A 19475-nucleotide genomic window follows, 5' to 3' on the forward strand; every position below is an offset into this window, starting at 1 on the left:
TGTCATTCTGCCCCTGAACAAGGCAGTTAACCCACCGTTCCTAGGCTGTCATTGAAAATAAGAACGTGTTCTTAACTGACTTGCCCAGTTAAATAAAGGATAAAATTATTTTAAAAAATAATAAAGATCGGCCAAATCGGTGTTCGGAATAATTCCGATTAAGCGGTTGACCTCTAGAAGAGATGGAAGGGAAGAGACGGAATAGTGCAAGAGGGGAAGAGGGCAAGAGGGGAAGAGACGGAAGAGGGGAAGAGACAGAATAGGGCAAGAGGGGAAGAGACGGAAGAGGGGAAGAGACGGAAGAGGGCAAGAGGGGAAGAGACGGAATAGTGCAAGAGGGGAAGAGATGGAAGAGGGGAAGAGACAGAAGAGGGCAAGAGGGGAAGAGACGGAAGAGACGGAATAGTGCAAGAGGGGAAGAGACGGAAGAGGGGAAGAGACGGAAGAGGGGAAGAGACGGAATAGTGCAAGAGGGGAAGAGACGGAAGAGGGGAAGAGACAGAAGAGGGCAAGAGGGGAAGAGACGGAAGAGGGGAAGAGACAGAATAGTGCAAGGGGGAAGACACGGAAGAGGGGAAGAGACGGAAGAGGGGAAGAGGGGAAGAGACGGAATAGTGCAAGAGGGGAAGAGGTGAAGAGACGGAATAGTGCAAGAGGGGAAGAGACGGAAAGGGGAAGAGACGGAATAGTGCAAGAGGGGAAGAGACGGAAGAGGGGAAGAGACGGAAGAGGACAAGAGGGGAAGAGACGGAATAGTGCAAGAGGGGAAGAGATGGAAGAGGGGAAGAGACGGAAGAGGGGAAGAGACGGAAGAGGGAAGAGCCGGAAGATGGCAAGAGGGGAAGGGACGGAAGAGGGGAAGAGACGGAAGAGGGGAAGAGGTGAAGAGACGGAATAGTGCAAGAGGGGAAGAGACGGAAGAGGGGAAGAGACGGAATAGTGCAAGAGGGGAAGAGACGGAAGAGGGGAAGAGACGGAATAGTGCAAGAGGGGAAGAGACGGAAGAGGGGAAGAGACGGAAGAGGGGAAGAGACGGAAGAGGGGAAGAGGGGAAGAGACGGAAGAGGGCAAGAGGGGAAGAGACGGAATAGTGCAAGAGGGGAAGAGACGGAAGAGGGGAAGAGACGGAATAGTGCAAGAGGGGAAGAGACGGAAGAGGGGAAGAGACGGAATAGTGCAAGAGGGGAAGAGACGGAAGAGGGGAAGAGACGGAAGAGGGGAAGAGACGGAAGAGGGGAAGAGGGGAAGAAGAGAGGGCAAGAGGGGAAGAGACGGAAGAGGGGAAGAGATGGAAGAGGGGAAGAGACGGAATAGGGCAAGAGGGAAGAGACGGAAGAGGGGAAGAGACAGAAGAGGGCAAGAGGGGAAGAGACGGAAGAGGGGAAGAGATGGAAGAGGGGAAGAGACGGAATAGTGCAAGAGGGGAAGAGACGGAAGAGGGGAAGAGACAGAAGAGGGCAAGAGGGGAAGAGACGGAAGAGGGGAAGAGACGGAAGAGAGGAAGAGGGGAAGAGACGGAATAGTGCAAGAGGGGAAGAGACGGAAGAGGGAAAGAGACGGAATAGTGCAAGAGGGGAAGAGACGGAAGAGGGGAAAAGGTGAAGAGAGGGAATAGGGGAAGAGACAGAAGAGGGGAAGAGACGGAAGAGGGAAAGAGGGGATGAGACGGAAGAGGGAAAGAGGGGAAGAGAAGAGACGGAAGAGGGCAAGAGGGGAAGAGACGGAAGAGGGAAAGAGACGGAAGAGGGGAAGAGACGGAAGAGGGCAAGAGGGGAAGAGACGGAAGAGGGCAAGAGGGCAAGAGGGGAAGAGACGGAAGAGGGCAAGAGGGGAAGAGACGGAAGAGGGAAAGAGACGGAAGAGGGGAAGAGACGGAAGAGGGGAAGAGACGGAAGAGGGAAAGAGACGGAAGAGGGAAAGAGGGGAAGAGACGGAAGAGGGGAAGAGGGAAAGAGACGGAAGAGGGGAATAGATGGAAGAGGGCAAGAGGGGAAGAGACGGAAGAGGGAAAGAGACGGAAGAGGGGAAGAGACGGAAGAGGGCAAGAGGGGAAGAGACGGAAGAGGGCAAGAGGGGAAGAGACGGAAGAGGGGAAGAGACAGAAGAGGGCAAGAGGGGAAGAGACGGAAGAGGGGAAGAGACGGAAGAGGGGAAGAGGGGAAGAGACGGAAGAGGGAAAGAGACGGAAGAGGAGAAGAGGGGAAAGAGAGAGGGGAAGAGGGGAAGAGACGGAAGAGGGGAAGAGACGGAAGAGGGGAAGAGACAGAAGAGGGAAAGAGGGGAAGAGACGGAAGAGGGAAAGAGATGGAAGAGGGAAGAGACGGAAGAGGGGAAGAGATGGAAGAGGGAAGAGACGGAAGAGGGGAAGAGGGGAAGAGACGGAAGAGGGGAAGAGAGAAGAGGGGAAGAGACGGAAAGGGGAAGGGAAAGAGACGGAAGAGGGGAAGAGACGGAAGAGGGGAAGAGGGGAAGAGACGGAAGAGGGGAAGAGGGAAAGAGACGGAAGAGGGGAAGAGACGGAAGAGGGAAAGAGGGGAAGAGACGGAAGAGGGGAAGAGACGGAAGAGGGGAAGAGGGAAAGAGACGGAAGAGAGGAAGAGACGGAAGAGGGCAAGAGGGGAAGAGACGGAAGAGGGAAAGAGACGGAAGAGGGGAAGAGACGGAAAAGGGGAAGAGGGGAAGAGGGGAAGAGACGGAAGAGGGGAAGAGACGGAAGAGGGGAACAGACGGAAGAGGGGAACAGACGGAAGAGGGGAAGAGACGGAAGAGGGGAAGAGGGAAAGAGACGGAAGAGGGGAAGAGACGGAAGAGGGCAAGAGACGGAAGAGGGGAAGAGATTGAAGAGGGAAAGAGACAGAATAGACGGAAGAGGGAAGAGACGGAAGAGCGGAAGAGGGGAAGAGACGGAAAAGGGAAAGAGATTGAAGAGGGGAAGAGACGGAAGAGGGGAAGAGACGGAAGAGGGGAAGAGACGGAAGAGGGCAAGAGGGGAAGAGACAGAAAAGGGGAAGAGACGGAAGAGGGGAAGAGATAAAAGAGGGGAAGAGACAGAAGAGCAATAGAGAGATGAGAGCGGGAAATTGTGGTCATAGGAATGGGGTCCAAGATTCCCTAATATGACCAAACCACCTGACCAACTACTACATCTTGGCTTCCCACCCCAAATATTAGTGGGATCTGTGATTTTATTTAGTATTTTATTTAACCTTTATTTATCCATGTGAGTAAATTAAAAACAAATTCTTATTTACAACGATGGCCTAGAAATGTGGTGCATCGAAACAAAATACATTGTTGACAGATCTGGGTTTCAAATGAAATCTTTGGTGATGGCCTGCACTAGCCATCTCATGAGTAATCAAATCAAATCAAATTGTATTTGTCACATGCGCCGCATACAACAGTGAAATTATTACTTACAAGCCCTTAACCAACAGTGCAGTTTTAAGGGAAATACCTAAAAATTAAAAAAAGTTAAGTAACAAATAATTAAAGAGCAGTAAGGCAGTATTGTTTAAAAAGTTCATTCACACAACAACGAGTCAGCCCCAGGCTAGCGCATGTGTTTTTATAGCTGATCTGATGTTATCTTACACCAGACCATTTGCTCTGCCTGTTCTGTGCCTCATGGTTCATGGTGTGTGATGCACACTGGCTGACTGCATCATTCTCCATAGTGCTGAGCAGAGCAGAGTTGGCTTTGGCCTCACACAGAAGCCTATGATGAGGAAACCAAAAAACAGAGGCCTCAACTCACATAGTTAGCCTGAAGTCGACTGTGAAATAATTGATCAGATATGGCCCTGGTCCTGGTCACCCGTGTTGAGCTATAGCTAAACAAACATCATGCTGAGAGAATACAACCGCTTACCACAGGCAAACACGCTTGACCACACTGCACACCACCACGCACACACATTTCCCTCCTATCCCAGAAGGTGTTTGGTGTGGTAATCCTCTGTGGCTTGCCTTTAAGCCATGGAGTCATTCATCTTCATTACAGTCATGGCTAGAAGAAGCAGATCTGTTATGCTCTCAAACTAGGTTAATGCCTCTACTGTCTGTCTGGGAATAAAAAAAATACTTCTCCACCTGGGTGTTTATCATGTCAATCCGCTGCTGGGATGGGTACATTACTAGCCTGGAATCCACACTGATATGCTGGTGAAACAGAGAATATCCCGTTGGATTCTAGTCAACAATTGACTGAAAGCCTATCACTGAGGTGTTGTTATGGTAATACATATATTATATTTGATCTTATTCCAGACTGTGAGCAACAACAAAAAAACTCCTCCCTTTCTCAGACCTTTTGACCGTTCAGAAAAACTGCAAGTGGCGCAGAAGTTACGCAAGCATGACAACTCAACTTAACCAACTTGGACAGAGAAAGGATTTCACAGCCCCAATTATAAGAGAAAATATTTTAAGAAACTGTGCTTAGTCTGGCAGAAAAACAACAGAGCCAGCACAAATATGTTATAACAAGGCTTTGGGTGTCACAGGCGTTTAAATGTTCCCAGATGAGATCAAAGACTCGGGTGTAATTTATTAGCCTTGTTTTCTTCCCACAAGACCCAAACCTCCAGACAACACCACCACCTCCACCCACGTTTCCAGTTAAGACACAGACCCCCGTGTCAGACCTATACTCTACACGGGAACTTTTAACGAAATGAACACCTCAATTATATAGCCAAAGACCAGAAGTACTATTTGACTAATCGTGGCTTCAAAACAGTAATCGGATGTGAAAAGGAAGCACAAAAGCAGAGCTAGATGATCCCTAATTGCCCACCAGCCTACTGTGTGGACCACATCATAGGTAAGGCTGCACAAAGGGCTGGTTGAGACACATTTAGGGCTGTTCCCGACAAAATAAAATCTTGGTCGACTAAGAGTTGTCTATTCTTTTGACCAATTGAATGGTCGGAATTTTAAAAGGTGTATTTTTCCATATATAGACACATCCTATGTGTTTTAATCAAATCAAATATATGCACTGAGCTTGTCTGATGCTTTAAGCGAACTGTTTGATGAAATAATTAAGACACACAAATGACAAGAGGGAGTGCCGAGCCTGACTCAGACATGCTGCGCGGTGTTTAAAAAAAGACAGCGAGTGACTGTGACTAGCACCCGCTCTCTCTTCCCTGCATCAACAGTGTGTATCACGCTGTCAGTGTTGCTGAAGCGGCAACATAACTACAGACATTTCTGACTGAAAAGTTATGTTTCCGAAATCTCTCATTTGTTTAGGAAAAACATTCCCTATACCCTCAACTAGGGCTGGGCGATATGGCAAATAAATTATCATGATATATATATATATATATTATATATTCATTTTCATCAAAGGGCCATTTCTGCTTCAGACTCAAGACTGTCTAAACAAACCAAAGGCTTTAATGATTCTTATTTATTGTCAGATGTAGAACTCACAAATAACATTAACTCGACTTTTCATAAAGGTATAAACCCTTACAAGTTATGAACAAGAAATACAAAATTAAAAAAAACAAATAGTGCAAGTCAATATGCATTATAGCTGTTAGCCTAATAGCACATCACAGTTGAAGTTGGGGTAGTTGTTGTCTTACAAGTTACAAGCAAGAAAGAAAAGTCTGACTACTGTCTCTGGATTTAAAGCTGCCCTATGGCAGGCCACTATGTTGCCACCTGTGCTAAAAACACAATATGGGGGGAAGCTGGTCGCAGGAATGCACAGGTAGCGCTTTCCAGGTGGCTGACTTTGGGAAAGTGTTTTTGGTGGATCTTCCACCAGTCCAGTGAATTGGTTTCACTGTCAGCATCAGGAAACTGAAGGTAGCAGCTGAGTTCGTTGGATGTGGCAGGGCTTGCAAACCATTACAGAATACAAGGGGAAGCACAGCCGAGAGCTGCCCAGTGACACGAGCCCCTAACCAACAATGCAGTTTAAAAAAAATATGGATAAGAATACGAGATAAAAGTAACAAGTAATTAAAGAGCAGCAGTAAAATAACAATAGTGAGACTATATACATGGGGGTACCAATACAGAGTCAATGTGCTGGGGCACCGGTTAGTTGAGGTAGTACCTACATGTAGGTAGAGTTATTAAAGAGACTATTCATAGATGACAACAGAGAGTAGCAGCGGTGTAAAGAAGGTGGGGGGGGGGACTGCAAATAGTCTGGGTAGCCATTTGACTAGATGTTCAGGAGTCTTATGGTTTGGGGTAGAAGCTGTTTAGAAGCCTCTTGTACCTAGACTTGGCGCTCCGGTATTGCTTGCCGTGCGGTAGCAGAGAGAACAGTCCATGACTAGGGTGGCTGGAGTCTTAGACAATTTTTAGGGCCTTCCTCTGACACCGCCTGGCTTAGAGGTCCTGGATGGTAGGAATCTTGGCCACAGTGATGTACTGGGCCGTTCGCACAACCCTCTGTAGTGCCTTGCGTTCAGAGGCCGAGCAGTTGCCATACCAGGCAGTGATGCAACCAGTGATACAGCTGTAGAACCTTTAGAAGATCTGAGGACCCATGACAAATCTTTTCAGTCTCCTGAGGGGGAATAGGTTTTGTTGTGCCCTCTTTACGACTGTCTTCATGTGCTTGGACCATGTTAGTTTGTTGGTGATGTGGACACCAAGGAACTTGAAGCTCTCAATCTGCTCCAAAGCAGCCCCATCGATGAGAATGGGGGCGTGCTACATCCTCTTTTTCCTGTAGTCCACAATCATCTCCTTTGTCTTGATCACATTGAGGGAGAGGTTGTTGTCCTGGCACCACACGGCCAGGTCTCTGACCTCCTCCCTATAGGCTGTCTCGTATTTGATCAGGCCTACCACTGTTGTGTCAAATTTAATGATGTTGTTGGAGTCATGCCTGGCCGTGCAGTCATGAGTGAACAGGGAGTACAGGAAGGGACTGAGCACACACCCCCGAGGAGCCCCTGTGTTGAGGATCAGCGTGGCGGATGCATTGTTACCTACCCTTACCACCTGGGGGTGACCCGTCAGGAAGTCCAGAATCCAGTTGCAGAGGGAGGTGTTTAGTCCCAGGGTCCTTAGCTTATTGATGAGCTTTGAGGGCACTATGGGGTTAAATACTGAGCTATAGTCAATGAATAGCATTCTCCCATAGGTGTTCCTTTTGTCCAGGTGGGAAGGGGCAGTGTGGAGTGCATAATGATTGCATCATCTGTGGATCTGTTGGGGCGGTATGCAAATTGGAGTGGGTCTAGGGTTTCTGGGATGATGGTGTTGATGTGAGCCATGACCAGCCTTTCAAAGCACTTCATGGCTACAGACGTGAGTGCTACGGGTCATTTAGGCAGGTTACCTTAGTGTTCTTGGGCACAGGGACTATGGTGGTCTGCTTAAAACATGTTGGTATTACAGACTCGGACAAGGACAGGTTGACAAGTCATTGGACAAGACCTGTGAAATGGCTTTCTCCTGCTCCAGTACTCTTTGCACCATCTTTTGACGTGATCCCCACCTGGTAGGCGACTCTGTCACCAACTTGCGCTGGGGTAGGTTGTTCTTCTTGAGGAAGTACCAGGTCTCTCTTCTTTTTCCACAAATAGGAAAAGGCACCTACCACTTTCTTACACACTCCAGTTGCTCGATCCACCCATTTGTCTCTACTCACTCTCTCTAAGGGAAATCAAGAGATTTTAATAAAATGTTAAAATCACAATAATCCCTTTAGTTATGTACAAATCTAATATTTAACTTAATCAGTTGATGAAAACAAATGCACATTTAGTTTCATCTAACCAATCACTTCAATATACACAATTGACAAGGCTAATTACCAATGGCCAAGTGCAGACGATGTCCAAAACATTGCAGTCGGTTCCATTTGTTGATTTGAGCGGCCTTCACCACGTTCACACCACTATCCGTTGTAATGCAGACCTGTCTGTCTTGACTGAGTCCCCAGGAGGCAGAGTGTCAATGAGCCCCTCTGCTATAGCTTAACCCGTGTGGTCGTCGGGAAAGTATGATGTTTGAAGGCATTTATTTCTAAGATTCCACTCTTTGTCAATATAGTGGATAGTGAGGCTAATATAAGGCTCTGACGTGCGACTTGACCGTTAGTAGTAGCAAAATACGTGAAATCTGTCTTGAGCTGTTCCTCAACGTTTTCCCTACACTCGGCGTAGAGTTTAGGCAGTGCGGTGTGAGAGAAATGTTTGTGGCCAGGGAGCACATACCTGGGGTCAATTAAATTGAGAAACCTCTTGAAACCTTCCTTTTTGACTGTGCTAATTGGTAGCATGTCCTTAGAAATGCAATGCATAATAGCATTTGTGATGTCTTTGTGTCTTTTCGATGTTTGCTCGTAGGGCATAAACGCTGTCAGTGTTGACTGCTTCGGGCGAACATCCCTATATTGGCTGGTGTTTGAGGGGCGTTTATCAATACCGTGGCACAAACTCAAACTTCCTGCATGTTCCAAAGAGTGATTTTGCTTCAGATGGTGAAAAAGGTTTGTCGTATTACCACTTGGTAGCCACCTGTCTACGACACAATTTGCACCGAACATTGCTTTGCTCTTTGTCGGACTTCAAAAAGCCAAACCACTTCCAAATAACTGAAACAAGTTGAACCCTTTTTATAAATAATTTATTTGTTGGAAGCTGCTCCTTCTCCATGGCTTTCATTGCCACTGTTTTCACCTACATCACCATTTTTTTTGTGGTTAATAGTGTTTTTTAGTGGGCATATATCTCTCCACGTGCATATTGTCACTTCTCCGCACGTTCCTGCTGCGTCACAGAGATGAAATGGACCTAATTATCCTATTTTGACATAATCTAAAATGATTCTAAACGTTTTTATATTGTTATTGAGGGAAGCAATTACCTCAATAATTATTGAGATTGATTTATCGCCCCGCCCTACCCTCAATGCGTTCTCTCCTTATGTGACACATGTACGCATCACATGCATGTGACCAATAGGGCCTTACCTATAGCATATCATAATCACATCGATAAATTGGTACTTCGTAACACATGATAGCAAAATCAATGAAGAGGATATGACAAATAAACTCGAAAAGGGAATGTTTACTGGTTGCTCAGGTTGTAAAGGGGAAGTCAGATATGTGGAATAAATTTGACTAGTTGTGGAAAATACTGGAGCTCAAGAAAAGCAAGGTAAGGAGCAAGTGTTGCATGCATATTAGGCCTATGTGTGACAAACAGGTTCTGTTAGAATACAATCTACTTTTTCTGACCGTTTGGAACAATGTAGACAACACTAGATAAATTATAAGTGTACCAGAGAGTCTGTTGTAAAGTTTTTTTGTTTTTTGTAAAGCCACATTCCTGAATGCAATTTCCGAAATGGTTTAGTCCTATTTATTGCTTACGCTAATTATTCAATGGTTGCTTTATTTTATGTTCAAACTAAAATCCTTGAATGCATTTCACATCATGAATGACTTATGAATTTTTATTTGACCTTTTTTTAACTAGGCAAGTCAGTTAAGAACAAATTCTTATTTTCAATGACAGCCTAGGAATAGTGGGTTAACTGCCTGTTCAGGAGCAGAACGACAGATTTGTACCTTGTCAGCTCAGGGATTTGAACTTGCAACCTTCCGGTTACTAGTCCAATGCTCTAACCACTAGGCTATCCTGCCGCCCCGATATGAACAAATAAATGATTGATTGATACATATATATATATATATATATACTGTAAGCATTAAAATAAAGGCATAAGTAAGTTACGGTATTAAGAATAAACAGGATGCTCTCTTAGGCTTACAGTTCGATGGTGGTGATACAAGGCTGCTATAATAAACCTACTAAAGATGATAATAATAATAGTAATAATAACAATAAAAAGGAGATCTGCTGCCTCCACCACATTGTTCTCAAAAACAGTATGCTGGTTAACTTTGCTATTATGCACATAGCAACATGGTCTAGGAAAAGGCGCCAATTCAACAGCGCAGTGATGTGTTTCAGAACCGCGGACAGCGACCACTATCCAACGCTGGAGAAAGCGCATTTGTTGTAAAATAATATAATTTTTTATTTGTGTTACACCATTGCTCTTACATAATTTAACCATATACAATTTCAGTAGCACATGTTTTAGACTGATAGACTGTGCCATCCCCACGGCCTCCACAATGGATCAGTGCACTCAGACAGGCATCAATCAGACAGGTGTCTTGTACACCATGATTTGTAAAAACAAATGTGGCTACTGCTCGATTAAAGAAATCTTTGACCAGGTCCTGAGAGTGGCCACAGTGACGGAGGGTGCAAAAAGACAGGTGGACGGACGGACAGACAGGCAGGTAGACAAACAGATAGCCAGGTGGTCAGACAAACAGGTAGACAAACAGATAGCCAAGCGGTCAGACAAACAGGTAGACAAACAGATAGCCAAGCGGTCAGACAAACAGGCAGACAAACAGATAGCCAGGCGGTCAGACAATCAGACAGGCAGGCAGGTAGACAAACAGATAGCCAGGCGGTCAGACAAACAGATAGCCAGACGGCAGACAAACAGATAGCCAGATGGGCAGACAAACAGGTAGACAAACAGATAGCCAGGCGGGCAGACAAACAGATTGGCAGGTTGTTGTAACCTTGTGTGTGCATACATGGTGCGGGACCATAGAGATAGAATATTGTAGCCATAGAGACACAATATGGCTCTTCTATATTATATTGTTCTGAGCGTGTATAAAAGTGTTCCATTTCATTCTGTGGTTGTAGAGGTGTGCGGTCGTGAGCAAGCCCAGCAGTACATCTCCCTCCCATCTACTAGAGATTACATGCTGATGGGAGTAGAGCTGATAACAGAACAGAGGCTGTGAGAAGATCAATGTCACAGTGTACAGACAGGGGTGGAATCTGCACCAGAATAATCTTCCCAGGACTTTTCTCAGTGACACAGACTTTTCATCCACCACCCCCCCTCTAACCACCCCAGTCCCAAAGGAGAGCCCACACAATGCAGGCAGTCAGATAATCATCCAGAACCCCCTTCTCCAACCCCCCATCCCCACTCCCAAAGGAGAACCCACACAATGTAGCCAGTCCCTCACAATCTACTTCTGCCCTCTACACAACAGAAGCCTCACTGCAGGGAAACTTGTGTATTACATTTACATTGTATCATCAACACTGTCTGGTTGCATGATTATCTCCAATGACATCATGACTTTAACAACAACAACACATATGGAGAAAACATTCAGCAGAGATTATCTGCATCGCAAACGGTTGCTATGGGGATTCTTACAAGGGGAGAGAAAATGTCATTGTTGAGCAAACATTTTGTCCTTGACGCTTTTGTTACATCTAAAACAGCAAGAATGTGAATGTCATTATAGCACGCCCACACGATGATCTTCCTCATCACCGGAGAGAATATAGGAAACTTGAAACAGACCTTACAGCTTGATTTTGCAGCACTGTAGCCTTACATTCAGTAAGTTGGCTGTGCAAAGTGCATGAATGTCACAATAACTCTGCTAGTTTTTCAAATTAGTTGCTATGAAAAAGTTAAGCTAGAGAAGGCCTTTTCAGCTTTCCTTGAGAAAGGCAGAAACACTGATTTTACAGCTCATTTCATCAATAAACTAAAGCATGTACAACCTGCTTCTTCACTTCAGATACATGGAATTAAAAAGCACACAGCCCAGTGCTAAATGAATGCATTGGAATGACAAGAGTATCCTAGACCTACGTCATGCAGCTCTCCTCTTGAGAGGGGTATCCACAAGGACCACACTAGTGGCCTTATCTTTCAAATGAGCCAGTGCCAATATAGGGAGGACCTAGGCTTTGACACCCCTCTGAGGGGGAAGGGTCCTGGACAGAGACCCCCCTCACCACTGTATTGTCTGGGACTCTGTAAACCCTCATTGGAGAGGTGCCCCACTGCCTCTCTTTCCACTGTAGATGAATAGAGACACACCAGTAGATATTACATGTCTCTCTGAACCTTCTCCAATAGCCACTACCTCTTAAACAAGAAAACATTAGCATTTATGTGATTCTCTCTCTCTCATTCCCCTCCATTGATGTGATACAATGCAAGCTGGCCATGTGACTTGCTGGAATTGGAAATCAGCCTAGAGGTCACACAAGAGCATAATGGGTTAGTTTTACACATGCTGACACAGGAGCTATTTGTGAAAATCTGATTATGTTGTTTATCTGAGCTGGACAAATCCTATTTCTCAATGGGGATAATAGACATACATTGCTTATAGCTTAATCTATAGAACTGTAATAGGCTATGATTTTAAACTGCAGAAGAGCAGGTACTTTTTGTTATGTGATGAACCCCTATTCGAAGAATGGGGCAGCAGGGTAGAGAAACTTGCATGTCAGAGAAACTTGCATGTCTTGCATGGGTATAGGCTAGTCACCATAATGTTCTCTGCATCTAGTGAGGGGAGAAAAGTTAACATAAATTCTGAGAATATAGGCTATTTGTAACTTTTCTTCTACATTTTGGGGTCAGCCCCGTTGTGCACTAATTAGAAGGGGAAGAAACAAGGAGAAATGTTCAGACAATTTGATACAAGAAATGTACTGAAAATAAACAGTTTCCACAATAGTTCATCAATGAGCAAATTACACATTGTAGCTTTAGTAGGCCACCCTTTGAAACTTCCTTGTGATCATGTCCCCACATTCTTTCCCAAGTTGAGCCCTATGCAATTAAATAATTTGAGACTTTCACAATAGAATTAGACCATATATTTTTTTTTTAAAGTGGAGCCTTTACAGCAGTTGGATATTTCACTGGGTACAAATTCCACCCTTAAAAAAAGATTGCAGTTTTGAAACAGCTGTAAAAGTGCAATAACTGCGGTCAACTGTGGGTTTATTGACGCAGTAATTACAGAATACTACACTCTAACTGCAGTTACACTGCAAAATTACTACAGTAACAAAAAACGGTTATTTTGGACGCAGTATTTGCAGCATACTGCAGTTATACTGCACTCTAAATGCAGTTATACTGCAGTGTACTGCCGTTATACTGCACTCTGACTGCAATCTTTTTTCGTCAGGGCAAAACTTCTCAACAACATGAACATGCGGCGGCCTCCACGTAAACAAACGGGAACAACGCAGTTATTCCAATGCACCGTCATTCAATCACCTCTATCAAACTTTCACATTTACAGAAATGTCTGAATAGTTTAAACAATCGACGACTTGAGAGTGAAAGTGCAATGCAGTCTCCTTCAATCCACAAAACACTGCGTTAGCTTGGTAAATGAAACAAAATAACAATTCGTCCTTTAAGAATGTTCATGGACAAAGTTTCACTCGTTTCGTTCTGGCGCACAACAACTCACCTGCGAGACCAATGGGATAAGTGTTTGTTCCACCGACCGAGTTTTGATTTCCAGTCCGGAATCAAAGTTAACACTGCTGCAAGGAGATGAAGCCATTCCAGCCGATCTCTCTTTATTACACAATGCACTACTGGGTTACCGCTACCTGGCTTAACGTTTCAGTAAATTAGCGTAAAGTAAAGTGTGAAAGTATTTGGGGTTTATTCCTCTAGTTACACGGTCGACTGACTGACTCTAAAGAAGCATACCGTTTTAATCCACTCGTGTTCGGGTGTGCTGCATTCTGTGCGCCCGCTAATGTCTATGTAGTTTACTCAACTACGACAGGCAGAGGAGTCTGCAGCAACTAGCTAGAGAGTGGGTTGGCTCTCCAGGACTATAGCCGTACGAGTAGGAACTGACAGGCACGCACATACACGCACACAAAGGTTGTATCGATCGATCGAGAGAGAGAGCACACTGGGGACATGGACGTTTTAGTCTCTTATTTACAGAGCTCATTTCAGTTTGTCTTAAACTCGTACAACATGGTTTATTGTCCGCATAGCCTTTAGCCTACCCTAGTGTTTTGTTTACATGGTAGTAACCCTTGACTAGTTGATGTAATATTCCACGACTCTCTCACCCGGACAGTTTTACAGGACAAGCATCGACGACAGCTCTCTCTATACCTTCTCAATTCACATGTTAACTTCATAGCAGGCGTTTGCTCAAGCTTATTGGAAGAATGAAGACATGTATGTAACAAGGTGTTTGCAGGAATGTGAGTCTTTGATGTGTGTTAGCCATCTCTTTGGTGATTGGCAGCCTGATACAGTATATTCAACAAAAAAAAATATATATATATATATATATATATATATATATATATATATATATACAGTAGTAGTCAACAACAAAAAAGTACTCATTCAAGGGTTTTTCTTAATTTTTTACTATTTTCTACATTGTAGAATAATAGTGAAGTCATCAAAACTATGAAATAACGCATATGGAATCATGTAGTAACCAAAAAGGTGGTAAACAAATAAAAATCTGTTTTATATTTGAGATTCTTCAAAGTAGCCACCCTTAACCTCGATGACAGCTTTGCACTCTTTTGACATTCTCTCAACCAGCGTCATGAGGAATGCTTTTCAAACAGTCTTGAAGGAGTTCCCACATATGATGAGCACAAGTTGGCTGCTTTTCCTTCACTCTGCGGCCCAACTCATCCCAAACCATCTCAATTGGGTTGAGGTCGGGTGATTGTGGAGGCCAGGTCATCTGAGGCAGCATTCCATCACTCTCCTTGGTCAAATAGCTCTTACACAGCCTGGAGGTGTGTTTTGGGTCATTGTCCTGTTGAAAAACCAATGATAGTCCCACTAAGAACAAACCAAATGGGATGGAGTATTGCTGCAGCATGCTGGTTAAGTGTGCCTTGAATTCTAAATAAATCGCAGACAGTGTCACCAGCAAAGCACCCCCACACCTCCTCCTCCATGCTTCACGGTGGGAACCACACATGTGGAGATCATCCGTTCACCCACTCTGCATCTCACAAAGACAAAGTGGTTGGAACCAAAAATCTCAAATTTGGACTCATCAGACAAAAGGACAGATTTCCACCGGTCTAATGTCCATTATCATGTTTCTTGACCCAAGCAAGTCTCTTCTTATTATTGGTGTCCTTCAGTAGTGGTTTCTTTGCAACAATTCAACCATGAAGGCCTGAATCACGCAGTCTCCTCTTAAAAGTTGATGTTGAGATGTGTCTGTTATTAGAGGCTGGTAACTGTAATGAACTTATCCTCTGCAGCAGAGGTAACTCTGGGTCTTCCTTTCCTGTGGCGGTCCTCATGAGAGCCAGTTTCATCATAGCGCTTGATCGTTTTTGAAACTGCACTTGAAGAAACTTTAAAGGTTCTTGAAATTTGCCAGATTGACTGACCTTCATTTCTTAAAGTATTGATGAACTGTAGTTTCTCTTTGCTTATTATTTATTTATTTTTTAACCATTATTTAACACGGCAAGTTAGTTAAGAACATTGAGAACAAATTCTTATTTACAACGAAGGCCTACCCTGGCCAAAACCTAACCCGGATGACGCTGGGCCAATTGTGTGCCACCCTATGGGACTTCCAATCACAGACGGCTTTGATACAGCCTGGAATAAAACCAGTGTCTGTAGTGATGCCTTGGTCACTGAGAAACAGTGCCTTAGACCACTGCGCCACTCGGGAGCAGCGCTCTAAGGAGATGTTTTTGCCATAATATGGACTTTGTCTTTTACCAAATAGGGCTATCTTCTGTATACCACCCTTACCTTGTCACAACACAACTGATTGGCTCAAACACATTAAGAAGGAAAGAAATTCCACAAATTAACTTTCAACAAGGCACACCTGTTGATTGAAATTGCAGTCCATTTCCAGCTGTCATCAAGGCAAAGGGAGGCTACTTTGAATAATATTTGTTTAACACTTTTTTGGTTACTACATGATTCCATATGTGTTATTTCATAGTTTGATGTCTTCACTATTATTCTACAATGTAGGAAATAGTAAAAATAAAGAATAACTCTTGAATGAGTAGGTGTGTCCAAACTTTTGACAAGTACTGTAAAAATGTTTTACTTTTACCCCTTTTTTGTGATATCCAATTAGTAGTTACAGTCTTGTCCGTAGGGGGGTTGCATAGAAGGGACTCGGGAGAGGCAAAGATCGAGAGCCATGCATCCTCCGAAACACAAACCTGCCAAGCCTCACTGCTTCTTGACACACTGCTCGCGTAACCCGGAAGCCAGCCGCACCAATATGTCAAAGGAAAAACTGTCCAGCTGGCGACCGAAGTCAGCGGATGGCCAAACCCTCCCCTAACCCGGACGACGCTGGGCCAATTGTGTGCCGCCTCATGGGTCTAACCCTCCCCTAACCCGGACGACGCTGGGCCAATTGTGTGCCGCCTCATGGGTCTCCCGGTGACCGCAGCCTGGGATCAAACCTGGGTCTGTAGTGACGCATCAAGCACTGCAATGCAGTGCGTTAGACCGCTGTGCCACTCTGGAGGCTCTGTTTTTATTGTTTGTCAGACATATTTTCTGAGGAAAACAATCAGACTCAGAAAACTCTATTTGTTTTGTGTAAGCATATCCACACTGTCCTAGCATGTCTAGGCAATGTGTGATTGTCTTGCTTACAGCTGCCTCTGAAGTTTTTATACTCTGCAGAAATAAGGACTGCTATTTCACTCTCTGTATCTTTCCTCTTGGCCGTGTGGCTCTTGGGAACAGAACTGCTGAGCTGAATGTAAAGATCGTGAATTGAGGGTGATTTTGTGCACAGTGAAACGTGGAATAAACTGCATACTCAGTCATTTCCCTGGGATATGCAGATTAAAGGATGACTTGCAGTGGGATTTTGAAGTATTTTCTCAGGCATATTGGGTTCACGGGCAGCATATGATGATTCCAATAATCCACCAACAAAGTTTGATTGGTAGTTTTCCCTAAAAATAAGTAATGGTGTTATATCTTTTCTGAAATAGAGTTATAGAATTTAAGTTCAAGAAATGTACAACAGATTTCATATAGCATTTCCTGAAACACCAATGTCTTTTGCGTTCCAGAGGCATTCGGGTTTTGAGCTAATGACACTGGATGGGCCCTGCGATAACTATAAATGATAAAAACATAGTTGTTTTTCTGCTTCCAGAGAGTGGATACTTTCACCTTCAAAAAGGGCACGGTGGAAAGATTCCCTTACCTCTACCATTAAACCCCTTTGACCTTGCATTTGAGACCACAGGTGCAAACTGATGCTCCTTCTGGACATCAGTGATTGTGACTGCCAGTGCCATATGCTCAATATGCCTATACCACTGCTGGCCAGCCTACCAGAGAGAGGCCCTCAGGGGCTAGGATCATTTAATTGCCTGTAAACAAAAACAGGCTGCAGAAAGTGACACAGAGGCAGCTGCCATTAATCTTGCTGCCATGTTTTGTTATAGTATTTCCCCTGTTGTGACATAATCATGGATATTTAAATCCCACACACGCTCATTAATACTCTCCGAGCCTCTCTCTCTTTATCCTGCACCTTAAACTACAGATCGTCTGTCTGCTCTGTAAGCTGATGCATGCAGGTAGGGATGACATTACACACACATACACACACTTCAGGGGTTGTGTCTTGCTTGTGAATGCAAGGGGGTTGACCTCTGCTGGACATAGTGATTAGCTGGACCTGCTCACCAATCTGTCCGGTGCTGGGAGAGATAATGAGTTGATCATTTCTGATGCAGAATGTGTTTGTGACTTACATCAGAGAGCAAGCACAACAAAGCCTTCAGAATGGTGGGTGCAGTAGTTCGTGGCTGTGGGAAATAGCAGGGGGAGTTAGTACTTACTGCTAGTACTGGACTAGAGTTGTGAATAGGCCATACACACATGGCGAAATTGCCACGAAACAGGTTGATTTGTCCCACCCAATCATTAGCTTTAAAGATGCATTATGCAGAAATCGCTCAGCCTTTCCCTGGTTGCTAAAATTCTAATAGTTTCAGTTTATGTGACAAAATAAGCACCTATAGTGTAGAGAATCGTTGTACCATATAAACAGCTGTGAAATATATTTTCTATAACCAAAGATATTTTATTTTCAGTTGTTTGAAGCTGGTGTAGGAAACTGAAAGATGCAATAACGAAATTTAAGAAAGGGAAGCATAGCAATATTGCATATAGAACAGATTTACCGCTTCTTACACTTGCTTTTAACGAGAATGACAACTCTGTAAACACATTTTCTATGTGAATTTTGTTACGTCGCCCAAAAAGTTACATATTGCAGCTGTAAAAAAAAAAAAAAAAAAACACAACATAAATGTGCGTATGAAGACGTCATATTCAATGGCAAAATGTGTAGAATTGCAAGACATTAGCGTCAACGGTCAACTTTGAACAGTAAAATCTGTCCAATTCCTCCCCTTTCTCAATTTTCAAACAGTAATGGGGTTGTGCCCTTTGGTGGTTCATCGATGTAACATTCTAATGCGCGCCGTGACTGAAGTAGTTAGTTTGTTAGCTAAGATAGCTAACTTATAGCTAGCCAGTAACTCCTCCGGTATGTGTTGACGTAATTTCACAGGACTTGTTTTTGGACGGAAGCTGTAGAGATCGGTAAGAAATGGCACTTCTGTAGCCAATTATTTATTCGTATTTTTTTTAAAGCATCATGACCTAGTATGACGTGCATTGATCAGTTCTACAGTTTAAAGCTGTAATTTTTGCGTTTTTGCCCAAAGTTAACCGTTAAAGTAACTGTCCGGTGTTTCCAGATTTCTACATAAAAATGGTAAAAAGCATGTTTAAAAAAGCAGCTTTTCTGTTTTGGAATAGAGTGTGCGTACCCTAACAACAGAATAGTGTGGGTATATTCCAGTCATTAAAAATATTTGTGTGACTAGACCGCTGATTGGCCATCTCATCCTGCTCAGAAGGATTAAATAATATCAAGCATTTTTTAAAACAGTCTTTTTGAGGTGGGATTGAAGTGTTTAAATATATATATATATATTATATTATTGTATATATATACAGTGCCTTGCGAAAGTATTCGGCCCCCTTGAACTTTGCGACCTTTTGCCACATTTCAGGCTTCAAACATAAAGATATAAAACTGTATTTTTTTGTGAAGAATCAACAACAAGTGGGACACAATCATGAAGTGGAACGACATTTATTGGATATTTCAAACTTTTTTAACTTTCAGTGCAGCAAACTGACTCTACTCCAGCCACTTTAATCATGGGAATTGATGGGAAATTATGTAAATATATCACTAGCCACTTTAAACAATGCTACCTTATATAATGTTACTTACCCTACATTGTTCATCTCATATGCATACGTTGATACTGTACTCTATATCATCGACTGCATCCTTATGTAATACATGTATCACTAGCCACTTTAACTATGCCACTTGGTTTACATACTTATCTCATATGTATATACTGTACTCGATATCATCTACTGTATCTTGCCTATGCTGCTCTGTACCATCACTCATTCATATATCCTTATGTACATATTCTTTATCCCCTTACACTGTGTATAAGACAGTAGTTTTTTTTGGAATTGTTAGTTAGATTACTTGC

General features: G+C 43.7%; 1 protein-coding gene across 4 annotated transcripts in view; it reads right to left on the bottom strand.

The window, feature by feature from the left end:
• The window catches only part of ctnnal1 (catenin (cadherin-associated protein), alpha-like 1), a 135779-nt gene extending 122103 nt beyond the window's left edge, over positions 1 to 13676 (bottom strand). For 2 of the 4 annotated variants that reach the window (XM_042310014.1, XM_042310012.1), the window contains exon 1: positions 13337 to 13676. In XM_042310014.1, coding sequence (XP_042165948.1) covers positions 13337 to 13432 — 96 coding nt within the window. In that variant the 5' untranslated portion in view covers positions 13433 to 13676. The remainder of the gene's footprint in view (positions 1 to 13336) is intronic. The other 2 variants (XM_042310015.1, XM_042310013.1) reach the window with 1 other exon arrangement.
• Between the last annotated feature and the right edge of the window lie 5799 nt (positions 13677 to 19475).

Source organism: Oncorhynchus tshawytscha, linkage group LG31, assembly GCF_018296145.1.
Source record: "Oncorhynchus tshawytscha isolate Ot180627B linkage group LG31, Otsh_v2.0, whole genome shotgun sequence".
Lineage (NCBI taxonomy): Eukaryota > Metazoa > Chordata > Actinopteri > Salmoniformes > Salmonidae > Oncorhynchus > Oncorhynchus tshawytscha.